This window comes from Dunckerocampus dactyliophorus, chromosome 2 (genome assembly GCF_027744805.1).
Source record: "Dunckerocampus dactyliophorus isolate RoL2022-P2 chromosome 2, RoL_Ddac_1.1, whole genome shotgun sequence".
In the NCBI taxonomy this organism is placed as follows: domain Eukaryota; kingdom Metazoa; phylum Chordata; class Actinopteri; order Syngnathiformes; family Syngnathidae; genus Dunckerocampus; species Dunckerocampus dactyliophorus.
Window position 1 is genome coordinate 33327807 of NC_072820.1, and position 15164 is coordinate 33342970.

General features: G+C 42.2%; 1 protein-coding gene across 1 annotated transcript in view; it reads right to left on the reverse strand.

Moving 5' to 3' along the window:
* Window positions 1-2052: 2052 nt before the first annotated feature.
* The window catches only part of afap1l2 (actin filament associated protein 1-like 2), a 38903-nt gene continuing 25791 nt past the window's right edge, over window positions 2053-15164 (reverse strand). The window contains exons 5-19 of the mRNA XM_054768137.1: window positions 14087-14198; window positions 12422-12627; window positions 12161-12340; window positions 11477-11563; window positions 11310-11394; window positions 11140-11244; window positions 10857-11068; window positions 7158-7303; window positions 6974-7085; window positions 4752-4991; window positions 4424-4691; window positions 3298-3471; window positions 3037-3218; window positions 2753-2953; window positions 2053-2668 (exon numbers count right to left, since the gene is read on the reverse strand). Of these exons, the coding sequence (XP_054624112.1) occupies window positions 2642-2668; window positions 2753-2953; window positions 3037-3218; window positions 3298-3471; window positions 4424-4691; window positions 4752-4991; window positions 6974-7085; window positions 7158-7303; window positions 10857-11068; window positions 11140-11244; window positions 11310-11394; window positions 11477-11563; window positions 12161-12340; window positions 12422-12627; window positions 14087-14198 (2337 nt within the window). The 3' untranslated portion in view covers window positions 2053-2641. The remainder of the gene's footprint in view (window positions 2669-2752; window positions 2954-3036; window positions 3219-3297; window positions 3472-4423; window positions 4692-4751; window positions 4992-6973; window positions 7086-7157; window positions 7304-10856; window positions 11069-11139; window positions 11245-11309; window positions 11395-11476; window positions 11564-12160; window positions 12341-12421; window positions 12628-14086; window positions 14199-15164) is intronic.

Sequence of the window (15164 nt, forward strand, 5' to 3'; positions counted from 1 at the left end):
TGTTGGCCGATCTATCAGAGCATCCCTAAATTAAACTTCTTATTTTTAAGGAAGAAAAAAAAAAAAAAAACCTACATGACCCGGCCCCTCAATAAAACATAACTTGCATTAATTGAGATCTGTCAGTCTGGAAAAGGCTATAAAGCCATTTCTAAAGCTTTGGGACTCCAGCGAACCACAATGAGAGCCATTATTCACAAACGGTGAAAACAAGGAACAGCGGTGAACCTTCCCAGGACTGGCCGACCAGCCAAAATTACCACACAGTTAAGGTCAGTGTTCAAGACTCCATCATAAGAAAGACACTGGGCAAAAACGGCCTGCATGGCAGAGTTCAAAGACGAAAACCACTGCTGAACAAAAAAAAGAACATTAAGGCTTGTCTCAACTTTGCCAAACATTTTGATGATCACCAAAACCTCTGAAAATACTCAAACAAAAGTTGAACTTTTTGGAAGACGTGTCTCATTATATCTGGTGTAAAAGTAACGCCACATTTCAGAAAAAGAACAACATACCAGCAGTAAAATTTGGTGGTGGTATTGTGATGGTCTGGGGCTGTTTTGCTGCTTCAGGACCTGGAAGACTTGCTGTGATAAATGGAACCATAAATTCTGTAGTCTACCAAAAATCCTGAAGGAGAACGTCCGGCCATCTGTTCGTGACCTCAAGCTGAAACCAACTTGGGTTTTGCAGCAGGACAATGATCCAAAACACACCAGCAAGTCCACCTCTGAATGGCTGAAGAAAAACAAAATGAAGACTTTGGAGTGGCCTAGTCAAAGTCCTGACCTGAATCCTATTGAGATGCTGTGGCATGACCTTAAAAAGGCACTTCATGCTGGAAAACCTTCCATTGTGGCTGAATTACAACAATTCTGCAAAGATGAGTGGGCCAAAATTTCTCCACAGCGCTGTCAGAGACTCATTGCAAGTTATCACAAACACTTGATTGCAGTTGTTGCTGCTAAGGGTGGCCCAACCAGTTATTAGGTTTAGGGGGCAGTCACTTTTTCATACAGGACCATGTAGGTTTGGATTTTTTTTCTCCCTTAATAATAAAAGGTTTCATAAAAAAAACTGCACTTTGTGTCCAGTTGTGTTGACATTGACTAATATTTCAGTTTGTTTCATCAAACAAACTGAAATATGAAACAAATTTTTAAGTGGTGACAAACATGCAAAAAAATAAATCAGGAAGGGGTAAACACTTTTTCAAACCACTTTGTGAGGCATTGTTCATTTTCTGTAACAGCAAGGTACGTGTTTATTGGTATTAGAATGTTATTAGTTTGATATTTTTTTTACATTTTTGCAAATTGTGGTTGCAGCAAAATGTTTATTTTGTGTTATGTTATTAATTGATGGTTTTGTGGGTTTTTTTTCCCAACAAAACTAGGTGAAAGTGAGATTAAATGTTAAGTTGTACATTCATTTGTCATTTGTAATTATGTTTGCATTATTTTGTGCATGTAAAACTGCAATTATTGTATAAAATGTGTTTTGTGTTAACATTTTTGGGTCTCTGAAACGGATTCATTGTATTTACATTATTTTGTATGGAAAAATGTGCTTTGGTTAGAGTCCGTTTTGGTTTGAGTCGGACCTTCTGGAACAGATTGACATTAACCAAAGCACCACTGTATACCATTCCAAACATCAGTAGCAAGGCACCCTTTGCAGAAAACGGTTAAAGGTAAGAAATTTTGCTGCATGCTTTGAATGGGGGAAAAAGTAACATCTGGCGGACAAATATAAAAATGCAGAATTGAAGGACATTAGTCCTATGTTAAAGTATTGTATAGTTTTATGTTTTTTTTTTAAATAGTATTTTCAATGTTTTTCAAGAGGACATTTTATGTCATGTGGAAGAAATGTGTCACTTTTTGTGTATTGTTGCCATTTTAGGTGAAATTAAAGTATGAATACCCTCTGGCAAATTTCACCTAGTCAACATAGACAAAATGACCAGGGTGTGGGGGGTACAAAATGGCACATGATCTCTTAAGGGTGAAGCAATTGAGTTGAAATGATTATGTTGAGATCGATTAAAAAGAAAAACCGTGATGCTCAGCCAACCTTCGTTGTCAGTACATATTTATTTGAATAAAAAGTGCATTTTTAGCTAGCAAACTTACCTAAAAAGGCTGAATAAGTGGCGTAAATATATGTACATCTTGGCTACCAGCATATGTTGAACCAAGCTACAACTACAATCCCCAGGATGACTCCTAGCCCATCAGTGGTTTCAAACTTTAGATGCTTTTTCAGTGTTCGAAGAAGGATAAACGAGTCGACTGGCCGGAATGCTACTGCATTTAAATGCCCTCCTTTTTTGAGCTCTTTTCCAGTGGTTCGAAGAGGATGCAAAGCAGGAGGAGGAGGATTTTTATGATAGTAAGTGCTGTTTCCACTAAGGAGTACAGTTTGGTTCAACTATCACAGGAAGCAAGGGGTACAGAACCACTTTTTAGTACTGGTAGGTGGAGCTACACTGCAGTCACACAAAATGCTGTTTCCTCCATTGTTGTCCTTTTGGTTTACAGTGGAAACACAAGCCAGAACAGTACTGGAACAATCTGTACCACTTGGTGGAAACAGTTGAGGACTACCAAACTGGACCCTTTGAGCTTGCTTTGTTTTACGTGGTGGACTTCCTTTCCCACTCCTGTAATGACCAAAAGGGATCAAACTTTTAAAATGACAGGAAGAAAAGTTGAGAAATGTTAATGTTGTGAAAAGCAAGTCTCACTTTGGCTTTCTGCAGCACTTTGCCTTTAGTGGCCATGATGGAGGCTGGTCTGTTCTTCAGTGCAGATGCTGAATTGACAGGCGATCCAGGGTCTACACTGGTGGTGGTGGTGGTGGGGCTGCTGGGCGCTTGGGATGTTGATGTTGATGAGGATGGTGGCAGTGATGAAGTTTGTGCAGGAGGCATGCTCACTGTTCTAGCCTTCGGGGAGAAAATGTAACGTTCTATTAACTCGTGTTCATACTGTAATTGAGACTTGCTGGATTAGGTTCATGGTGGCTGACCGTGTCCTGGAGGCTGCAGTCCAGTGTGGTCCCCAGTGTGAACGGCCCGGCTTCCACCTTCTTCAGGCTCTCCTTCACCTCCACAAGCAGCAGCTCCACCTCCACGCGCCGGTGCTCCGCTTCCCGACTCGCCTCTTCCATCTGCTTCAGCCGAGCTTCCAGTGAGGCCTGCTGTTTGGGATCTAAAGCAAAAAAGTTACTTCTTCAGCTTCTTCACTTGGTTTAATTGGTCCTTAGCAACCAGTAAGTGCTGATGATAACCTTGGCAGGCGCTGAGTTCCTCTTTGGTTTCCCGCCTTTCCTTTTTCAGGCCGGCGAGGCTGCTTCTCACCTCCTCACGGTCCTTCTCCAGACGGTCACGTTCGTCGATGTAGCGCCGCAGGTCAGCCTCTGTGCGGTTTTTGCCCAGCTTCCCCTCGACAGCACCGGGGCAGCCTGCAAGTCCATCGACAACCATCCAAAAGTGAGGCCGCCACATCAAATACAACAGCACAATATAAAAAAGCTGTATTAAAAATTCAGCCTTTACAAAGACGAATAATGAATATGACAGAAAATATGTTTATTTTAGTTGATGAACTGCATCATGTCAAATGAAAAAATAAAAATCCAATTTTTTTTCATATTCGTCTAAAACCTCAAAACTATCAAACTGGAAGAAGGAAATACAAATATGAAATTCTTAGTTTTTATAATATTCAATTTTTATTGACATGACATTTAATTATAATTTTCTCATTACTTTTGGTGTAAATGACATTTAATTCTAATTTCAGCATTACTTTTGTAACGTGAGTATATTTCATTTTTTTTCCTCTGTTTATATTTGTCATATTTCAAAATGTAATTTTTTATACTGAAATTCCACAAATTTACTAAATGAATATTGCGGTTATAGTATGAAGTATTTTTCTTGAAACTTCAGAACAAATGTTTTTTTTAAATATTAAAAGCAGCTCTCAGTATTTATGTGGTGCAGTTCTACATCGCTGCAAAAGCACATTTTTTTAAATGTATTTTGGTTTTGCATTACATTTGTCACAGGCTTTTTATTTGTATTTACTATTAAATACTTTTTCTTGAAGAATGTACAGTATTAATTATATTATGTATTATAATTTAAAATATAATTATAGTACTATATATTATATAATGTATTCATTTTAATATTGTTTGTACAAAATGTAAGTTATTTTTGGATGGCGCTTGTAACACACCACTAGAGGGAACCAAACGTCTAGTAAAATCAACACATTCTACAACTGGTGCTGTAGGTGGAAAAGTGTGTGTGATGCACTAGCAGTGGAAAGGCTATCACACAACTTTTGACAATGTGAACAACAATTTATCAGCACAACAAATTTACCACATTGGTTTTCGTCCTTACCTGTGCTGTACGCTTTAGGTCGTGGCGTTTGAGCACTAAGAGAGAACCCAGTGCTGGCCTGTGGAGCTAGGCCTTTGTGGACCCCAGAGGAGAGGAAGGTCCTCTTGGCAGGATCCTGGCTTTGAGGCAGAGTTTTGGCATTTGGTGGTGTTTGGGGCCGAGACTGGGTGGGAGTCTGGATGGTCTCTTCCTCTGCTTTGGTGGTTGAGGAAATGGAACTGGGGGAGTTCAAGGCCGGTGCTGGCTCAGGTGGGTTTGTTGAACTGACCTGGAATATATGGAGCGTTGAACACCTTAACCAAATCTAACAAAACCACTTCTATGTTACCTCTTTAATGTGACTAGAAGGGTCCTTGCGTTCCTCTGAGGCATCTCTGGATCCTTGTGCTTGCGACTCCTTCCCCCCACCTACTGTATGCAAGAAAGAGCGCACAGGGACCAGGTCTAGGTAGACTCTGTTTTCAGGGTCTGAATCTGTAGCCACTGGGTCTTTTTGATCCTGAGCAGACGTTTCCTCAAAGTTTCCATCCGTTTCCTCACCCTGTGGTGGACTGCCATCCACAGCATCCTGGATAATGTGTGAAACAGGAAGTAAAGTAGTACACATTGAAAGTGGAAGTGAAAGTCTGATCTGAATCCATTGCCTGTTTTGTTGCTTTAACCCAGGAGGCACTTTTGGGCTTGTTTGACGCTTTTCGTTGTCAATGAATAGGTCAGTTTTAAGATGACTGTCTGAAATTTGGCCAGGATTTGTTTTTATTATAATTTTTAAAAATTGCATGATTCCCTCTATTGTGAAAATAGGAGATTCGCATATACACTCCTGATCAAAATCTTAAGAAAAATCTTAAAAATTTCTAGAATTTGCATTTTGCACATTTGGATCTTAATGAGGTTTTAAGTAGAGCTACAATATGCAAAAGCAAGAAGGGGGAGTGAGACAAAAAGCACTTTGAAAAAGTAATTTATTGAAAACAACAATTAAAGTGAAATAGGCTGTTAATCAACTGATCAAAAGTTTAAGACCATCGCTCAAAAAATAACAAAAAACTCTCCAAACCAGAACAAAAAATGTTCTCAGTAGGACTCAGTAATGAGTAGCTCCACCGTTCTTGTTCATCACTTCAAAAATGGGTTTGGGTATGCTTGATGCGAGTGTTTCCAGGAGGCTAGTGGAAACATTGCTCCAAGTGGTGAAGATGGCTTCACCAAGGGCATCAACTGTCTGGAACTGATGGCCATTTTTATAAACTTCCCTTGCCATCCATCCCCAAATGTTCTCTATGGGATTTAAATGAGGGGAACATGCAGGATGGTCCAAAAGAGTGATGTTATTCTCCCTGAAGAAGTCCTTGGTCAAGCGAGCATTGTGAACTGCAGCGTTGTCCTGTTGAAAAACCCAGCTGTTACCACACAGACGAGGGCCCTCAGTCATGAGGGATGCCCGCTGCAACATCTGCACGTAAGCAGCTGCCGTTTGACGACCCCGCACCACCTGAAGCTACGGTGTTGCACTGAAGGAAAAAGCACCCCAGATCATGATGGACCCGCCTCCACTGTGCCGGGTAGAAAACATCTCAGGTGGGATCTCCTTGTCATGCCAGTTATGTTGCAAGCCATCTGGACCGTCAAGGTTACATTTTTTCTCATCAGAGAATAAAACTTTTTTCCACCTTTCAATGTCCCATGTTTGATGCTCCCTGGCAAAGTCTAAACGGGAATTTTTGTGGCTTTGAAGAAGACGAGGTCTTTGAATTTTTTTTTTTGTTTTTTAAACCCTTTTCCTGCAGATGCCGTCTGATGGTTATTGCGCTGCAGGCGGCACCAGTAAGGGCCTTAATTTGGGTCAAAGACCGCCCTGTGTCTTGATGGACAGCCAATCGGATCCTCCGGCTCAGCACAGGTGTGACTTTTTTGGGTCTACCACTTGACTTTTTTGTTCCATAATGCTTAGGATCTTTCAAAAAATGTAGAATGACTGATTTACTGCCCCCAACCTCAGCAGCAATGGCACGCTGCGAGAGGCCTTGCTTATGCAGCTCGACAATCCCACCACGTTGAAAAAGAGAAAGCTTCTTAGCTTTAACCATCAGGAGGGCATGACAGTGTGAATGCCTGACAGAAAATGAACATTTGGAGCAGATTTTGGCTTTTATAACCTGTGGTCTTAAACTTTTGATCAGCTGGTAAACAGCCCTAATAGCCGTTTAATTGTTGTTTTCAATAAATTACTTTTTCAAAGTGCTTTTTGTCTCACTCCCCCTTCTTGCTTTTGCATATTGTAGCTCTACTTAAAACCTCATTAAGATCCAAATGTGCAAAATACAAATTCTAGCAATTTTTCCAACTGGTCTTAAGATTTTGATCAGGAGTGTATGTACATATATATATATACACACACACACACACACACACACACACACACATCAGGTTAATTGGAGACTCTAAATTGTCCATAGGTATGAATGTGAGTGTGAATGGTCGTTTGTCTATATGTGCCCTGCCACCAGGGTTAAGCAGCAAGTTTAGGACTTTAGGACATTTTGACACCTCCGGATCAGCTAGAGATGCCACATCATCATACAGTTCCTCCTGGTTCTGAGGGACGGACGGCAGAGCGTCGATGTAGGCGTTGGGCTCGGAGTACCGCCTCTGCATTAAGCTGGAGCAAAAAACACCCACAAAATAAAATTTTTGTGCCTGACACCTAAGTTTTTTGCAACAGATGCCTTACTACAAGGACGTCTTGGCTGCGTTGACGATGCTGGAGATCCTCTCGGCATTGACGTAGTCGTAGGTCAGCTCTTCTGGGTCGGTCTTGCTGCCCGTCTGTGATAGCAGGAGACCAAGCCAGTGGCCCATGACCGCTGACGTCTTTGCCTAGCAACAGTAAAATGGAACATTTACTATACAGTTACAAAAATGTACTTTAGACTTGTAGCTTCTCAAGATGTGGTTTTAGGTGTGCTATGAGTTTTTTGCAGTACCATACTAGGTTTGTTGAGTTCTAATAAGATTTATGGGAAAGCTAGCAATGTGTCTGAAGAACCCTCGAGATGAGACATTAAATACTGTTGCTGATGCTCAAATATGCAGCAGGGTGAAACTGGAGGGCTTTTTCCATGAGCAAATCCCAGGACGTCCCCACCCTCCACCCAGATACACCCACCAAACACATGGACCACCCTTGTGCGCTCCAGTGAGGACAGTGTTTACTTCATGTAACCATGCACCGCTGTCTTTCAAAAAATGCTGACATGTTTCTTTTCTTTTTTTCTCTCCCTCTCTCTCTCTCTTCTAGATGTGTTGTTCTTCCTTGGAACAAGTGACCCCACCTCATACAACGTAAGTAAGCTCTCATCTGGGTCAAATATACATTTTGGACCTACGTCAGCTTGTATATCACCCACGCCCACCCATCACTTGTGGTTTGTGTTGGAGACACTAATAAAGACTGCCAAGAGCACTCAGGTGTTATGTGTCCTAAAGTAAGCCATGATCATACTACACCCTTTTGTCATAAGCATTGAGCAAGATTTCATACAAAATTAATGTAAACGTACAGGTGGGTGTAATTTCCTGCTGAGCATTTTCTGCCTGTCGCACCTCCTCCGGTGATGAGTCAGCTGCAGGGTCATCAGCCAGGAGCCACCATTCCTCAACGTTTCACCCCTTTAATCTGGGAACGTCTCCTGGTGGCGGATCAGTGACAGGGACGTCTCACTGTTACTACCTGCAGCCAATAGGTGTTTCCCCTGCAGATGTTGTTGGGGTTATTTGTTCTTTCCCCGAGCACCTGTCCCTCCTCCTCAACCAGAGCCAAAAGCTGCTTTTCTGCCTCCCCTGACAGTTCTTTTACTGCTTTCTTCAGCTTCCCTCCCGGTCACCCCTGCGTCCCTCAAGAGGCGTACGGTTGACAGACCCCCAAAGCGTCTTCCAGCTAGCCTACTGGCACTCGGCCGCCAGCTCTGTGTACTTGGCCTTCTTGCGCTCAAAGGCAGCCTCAATTCTTCCTCATGTGGAATTGTCAGTTCGATAAGGTGCACTGCCCTTGCGTTGTTGGACCAAACAACGTCACGACGTAGGGATGTGCTGGTGATCTCTGTGGGGAATCGAAGTTGCCTGTCAAGGTCAACCCTCATGTCCCACTCCTGGTCAGGGGAAAAGGGTTTTGGCATCACTCTCGGCCTGGTGTATCTTTGTTCCCCACCTTCCGTGACACCGTTACTGTGGTTCCCTACTGGTGATGACTTTTTGTTGCCCTGTCGACACCTCTCCAGGACCTCGGCTAGCTTTCTCAGGACCTGGTCATGTCGCCATCTAAAGCACCCCTGTTACAACGCGGTCTTACAGCTTGACAGTATGTGCTGGAGGCTTGCGTTGTGGAGGTAACAGCCTTCCTCGCTTTCGAATCACTGGTTGAGATTGCGAGGACAAGGAAGTGTGTCGTAGGTGGCACAGATGAGGAAGCTACAGTAAGTCTTGCCTGTGGAATCTTCCACTGTTCTGACCAACTGATGTTTCCGTTGACGATTCCCTCCCAAGTTGTCCAGCTTCCTTGTTGGCCCTGCAACACAGCCTTGATCTTATACCGCTCTTCCTCCATCCTCGTTACCGCCGCCACCACCATCTCCTTCCTCCCTTGCGTTTGGCTTTGAACCATCCCAGTCCTGGTCTTCCTGTCTGGACTCTTCCAATGATCTCCTGGCGTTGCAGCCTACTGACAGCTAGGTTGACTTTGGTTTGAGCGTTCCACTTTCAGCCCAAAGGAACCTTGGCGTTGGCGTTCCTTAACGATTGGTCAGTGGACTCTCTTAGACCAGCATGGTCTTCTGTATGAATATCCTTTCCGAAGAGGCCTGTTTCGGAGAAGCACCGTGGCAGGCCCAACCACTTTCGGATGAATGAACTGGCTTTTCTATCCATCTTACTTGCGGTGGATGAGGAGATGTCACTCATTTTCAGCGGCCACATCCGCTGTGGGAGGTGCAGGCAGGGGCACATATCCTGGTGTTCCTAATGGCATGTTCCTTAGCAGGTCATTGCACTGCCTCCTGGCATGCCCTTCAATCTGTTCCCTGGTGGCTTCGAGCTTCCCGTTCTTCTTCTCTTCCAGCAGTTGTCTAGCAAACTTGAAGGGATCCTTGAAGAAGCTGGTTCGCTGTTTTTGCTTAAGCTTGCTACGTTTGTGGATGCGTTCAGCTCTGCGCAGCCTGGCTAGTTTTTGCCGGACCTCCTCCCACAGGGATTTCAGACCTTCTCTCTATGGCTGCGATGCCTTCCTCCAGTTTTTACAGAGCTGTCGGTGCCTTTGCACAAGGGGGATGATCTCTTTTTCTCTCCTTCCCTTTTTTTTTTCACGAGAATTTAGTAGGATGTCAAAAATGTAATGCAGTGAAATTAGTAGAATATATCCAGTACATATTTTGCAAAGCCTGTTTGATGTCTGACTTTAATATAATGTATAAGATAATTAAATAATGTATCTAAAATATAATAATAATATTAACAATATATTAACAATTTTATATTAACAATATTAACATATTTTGGGGGGTTACATTTTGTAGATTGATAAAAAATATTTATGTTTTTTTTTTAAATGAATACATCCATCCATTTTCTATGCCGCTTGTCCTCACTAGAGTTGTGGGGGTATGCAAAAAAAATATATATATATTTATTTTATTTATTTATTTTTTAAACTAATTTTTCAAAAGTAATGTAATGGGGTGTCCAATTTACTATATAATGCTTTTTTATACGGATTCAGTATGATTTAATACGGTAGTTCTCAACTAGTTTGGCTGCAGGACCCACCATCACCCCTTAATGACAAACAGCGATCCAAATTGCGGAAAATCTTCAACTCAAATTTCTTACTGGAATTTTTCCATGCGCTTACTCTCCCATTCAAGCTTTGCAAAGTCGCCCACAAACACGGCACGAACCTTGTGGTGGCGTAGCAAGTGAATAGCACAGGCAATAACGCGAGGTACATTCATGGACATAGGGTGGTTACATTATTATTAGTTTTTTTGCTCAGGAAAAGACCTGTGAGCGAATGAAAATGACACCAATGGAGAATTACATACTGAATTAAAACATTTTTAGGGATAACTTGAGTTTCACTGAACAAAACACGTATTTCAGGCCGCTTGACTTAATAATTCAAAATGTAATGCAGTGAAATTAGTCGACATCTGACATTTCTGTGATTTGCAAAAGTGTTTTTCCACAATTAATGCTACTAAAATGGTCGTCCCAAAACCTATCCCCCTTAACTGCATTTAAATTACAACGAAATGTGGAGTATGTTAACATAATATAATGTAGTAACATTGTTGTCGCTATCTATTCATGTCTTTCAACAATAATAGTTATTTCCCTAAACAAAAACAATACAGATCCCTCGTTTATTGGTCTTAAATACCTCCAGGGTTGCAAGCTGTGTGCCATCCATGTCAATCCGGAAGGAGTACAGGTGTTCTGGGCTGGGGTCGGGCGAAACCTGGCAGCCTTCCAGCGTTACAGCGGGCTGGCTCACTTTGGTCTTGTTCTTGTCCTGATAGAACCACAACTGCCCATTCTTGATGAGACACCAGCAGGTTCGCCATTGACTGTTCACCAGCACGTTGAGGTAGCCTGATAAAGGAATTAAACGGTATCATCCAGCTACCTGGGCAGACAGAGGATACTACGGTGTTCTCACCTACCCGAAGTATCGACGCATTTCTCTGCATTCTCCAACGATGACGCCTTTTTCTTTCCAATGTTCATGAGGTTGCTGAACTTCAAACCTGTGCTGTATTTTTTCTTCACTGAAAAAAAGCAAAAGGTCAACTCAGGCATTAAACTGACTTTTATTTCATTAAAAAAATCTCACCATCTTTGGTCTCGGGAGTCTCTGCATGACTGTCGGTGCTGCTGCCACTTTCTGAAGCCACTGAGTATCGCTCACCGACCTCCCCCTGTCAGCATATAGCCACATCTTACAAATGGTGGCACTTATAGCGCGCAATAAAACTACCAACAACCATACTAATATTTTACCTTGGTGCAAATGAGCCTGGGGGAGTCGGAAACCGAATGCTGGACGTCACCGTTCTCTGTCGGCTTGGGGCTGATCTCCTGGATCACCTAATGGAGAAAGAGTATGATGTTATCACATTTATGTTAAAAAACAAGGAAATTATCTTTATATCCAAAACAAGTAAAATATTTTTTTCTGTAAATAAAAACCAAGAAAAGTCACAAAATTGTACAAGCTTGTAATGCTCGCTACAGGGAAGAGAAAGGACAGGGAGAGGTGGCAGGACACTGACAAGACAATGTTTCGGCTGGGAGTATCAAAGCCTTAACACCTGTGTGTATTCTGCAATGCAGAGAGACAGGGGTGTGACGTTTAAGTAATGTCAAAATGTGTAGGTATTGTACAAACTTTTCATTGGACAATAGCGGCATAAATTCTGCAAAATTACTACATGGGATCCGTACCTGAACATCAGGCATAAAAGAAAAAAAGATACAAACTTGCAACGCTCACCATTGGGAAAAGAAAAGACAGGAAGAGGCGGCGCGAACACAATTTCTGTATTGCCACTAGCCCCTTTTGTCTTTTTTCCATGTCACATTCCACAAAATGGGAAGACAAAGTCAACTTGACAACCTCACACATCTCCCTGTCCTTTTTTGCTGTGTTATGTGAATTCTGCTTAGCATTTTCCTGGAATGTACCCGGAGCCACTGCTCTGTCTGCTCCTTGCTCTGCAGTCCCAGCACAATGGCCTCCCCTCCGACGGGCACGATCTTCAGCTTGTGCTCCTTCCTCTTCAGCTGCTTCTCTTTGTAGGTGACGCTGCAGCCCAGCAGGCTCACATCCAGCAATGGCGTCTGCTCCTTGGAGCTCTTGTAGCACTGGAAAGCAGCACATGTGAGCCATGTGACACTTAAGTACCACAGTATACAAAAATATGAATTCCTAGAGATTTTTTTTACCAGTAAACGGTGCTCTCTGATGACACACAGCTGCTTGGCCCACTGGCCCAGCCACTTCTTCCTCCACAGGAAGGCGCAGATGCGAGCATCCTTCATCAGTTCGATGGACGCCTCAGTCGATGGCCACTGGTGCTGCGCCGACTTCCCCCTCATCACTTCCTCCTCGTCGTAGGACTCGTACGAGCTGCTGACCGCCTCGCCATCCTCTGTGAAGTAGCCAGAATGATCATGATGAAACAAAGTGGTAAAATGGTTGACAAGAAGTGCTTCGAGGTTAGTGGGGTGAAAGACGGACAGGAAGTTGGCTCGTGCAGTGATCAGGAAAGACAAAACCGGTAGCTACCCCGGGTGATGACAGCACAGACAATGCTGTCAGAGCTTGCCACTCGCAACTGCTGCCTCACGAGGAGGCCAGCCGTGTCTGCACAAGAGCCAGGCGCAGCAGGAAGAGAAAAAGAAGAGGGAAAATTCTATGTTGCAATTTCCTTGAACATTTGGGGCAAATATGGACATTTCTCTTCATTGAGACGTTTGGTTGGGATTTCCCTTATCAGGACATTTGCAGCATATTTAGACATTTCACTTCATTTGGCTCAACATTTGGCATGTCCCTTCATTGACACATTTGGCTAAAATTTTAACATTTCCTTTTTACAATATTTGGAGCAAATTTGGACATTTCCTTCACTGCACATTTGGATCAAATTTTGTCATTTCCAGTTTTTTGCAGAAATGATCAATATTTCACTTCATTTGACTCAAATTGAGGCATTTCCCTTCATGAGGACATTTTGGAGGAAATTTGACATTTCCCTTCATGGAGACATTGGCTCAAATTTTGACATTTCATTTTTGGTAACAAATGTGTGCAAATTGTGACATTTCCTTTTAAAAATATGACATTTTGACATTTTCTTACATCTCCTTTTATTGGGACATTTGCGGGAATTATCAAGCCATCTTCTATGCCGCTTATCCTCACTAGGGTCACGGGTATGCTGGAACCTATCCCAGCTGACTTTGGGCGAGAGGCGGGGTGCACCCTGGACTGGTGTCCAGCCAATGGCAGGGCACATATAGACAAACAACCATTCACACTCACATTCATACCTATGGACAATTTAGAGTCTCCAATTAACCTAACATGCATGTTTTTGGAATGTGGGAGGAAACCCGAGTACCCGGAGAAAACCCACGCACGGAGAACATGCAAACTCCACACAGAAATGCCCAACGGAGATTTGAACCCAGATCTTTCTGATCTCCTGACTGGGTCCTTTTTGCAGCATTTGTACCAAATTTTCCTCTATTGGGACATTTGTAACAAATTTTCACATTTCACTTTATTGCGGCATTTGGAGCAAATTTCAACACTTCCCATCATTGGGATACTGGCAGAAAATTTTAACATTTCCCTTCATTGAGACATTTGGTGCAAATTTAGACATTTCACTTCATTGTGAAATGTTGCTCAATTTTGATAATTTCACTTCATTGGGACATTTTGGTTCAACTTTTGGTGTAAAATATGACATTTCCATTCATTGAAATATTTTGAGCAAATTTTTACATTTCGTGTTATTTGTTGTCATTCATGCATTTTGCATTTTATTGATTACAGTATGTAGTGTTTCACAGCGGCACACAATGTGAGGTGTCACCAACCATTGATAGTTTCCTCATAAGGCTGAGCCTCCTCGTAGTAACTCTCTGATGTTTCCAAGGTGTTCTGTGCCGGAACGACAGGAAGGGGAAAAGGCTCCCGAGTCAGGACGCCCTGATGGATTAGAGGAAATGTAGGAGAATGTACAATAATAACAACAATATGTAGAATGCGTGGCGAAAACATACATAACTAACAACATCACTGTATATACATGACATCAAAACTGAAGGATCCCATTTTTAACAATTCAAGTCTCCCCCTTGGATTGGAAACTGCTCTCATGTTGTATTGCTTTGATGATATATGCATTAAAAAGGCACTTCCAAATCAGGTCACCTCGGCTTTCAAAAGAAGTGAACTCTGTAGAACCCTGCCAGTTGAATTAAGAAACATTTTTCGTTCTGCCGCCGATAAATGACTCATCTTAAATCTTTCTACTTTTTACAGTATCTCTCCCGAGGCAGATACATTCCCTGCAAGATCACAGAAATATTAGCTGGAACAGATGAGCAGAGGAGGCACTAATATCATACAAACCAAAGCCCTTTGGGGAGGTGAGTGGAAAAGTGGGGAGGTTTTACAAAGTTGAAGAGCTGGATCTATTTTATATATACAAAAAAAGATCAGCGTTGCTTTAATTAGGCTGGGAATTTGTTGTTGTTGTTGTTGTTGCTAACATGCCATGCTAGTAGTTATCGAGATATGGATCTTGGGACAGCATATTAAAGAGATGACATTACCTTCATTACGTGTGAAAATGCAAATATTGTTAGTTCTGATAAACAATTATGCACCAGAATGTAAATGGATTTTCACTTATGTTAGCAGAATTTATTTTATTTATTTACTTTTGTTTGAGTCACAGTAGAAACACTACACTGACACGCCCCCACCCACCCCGTATCGTCCTTACATCGTCTTACGTGAACCAGGAAGTGACCCGCTAACACTTGACTGTTAAAAAGCCCCAAAACAAACTGCCTTGTTTCACTTTTGTTAGCAAAAGTTAAGAACAATAAACTAACAAACTATGTCAATCCATAATTTTGTTAAAACTTTTCCAAGAACACATTTTGG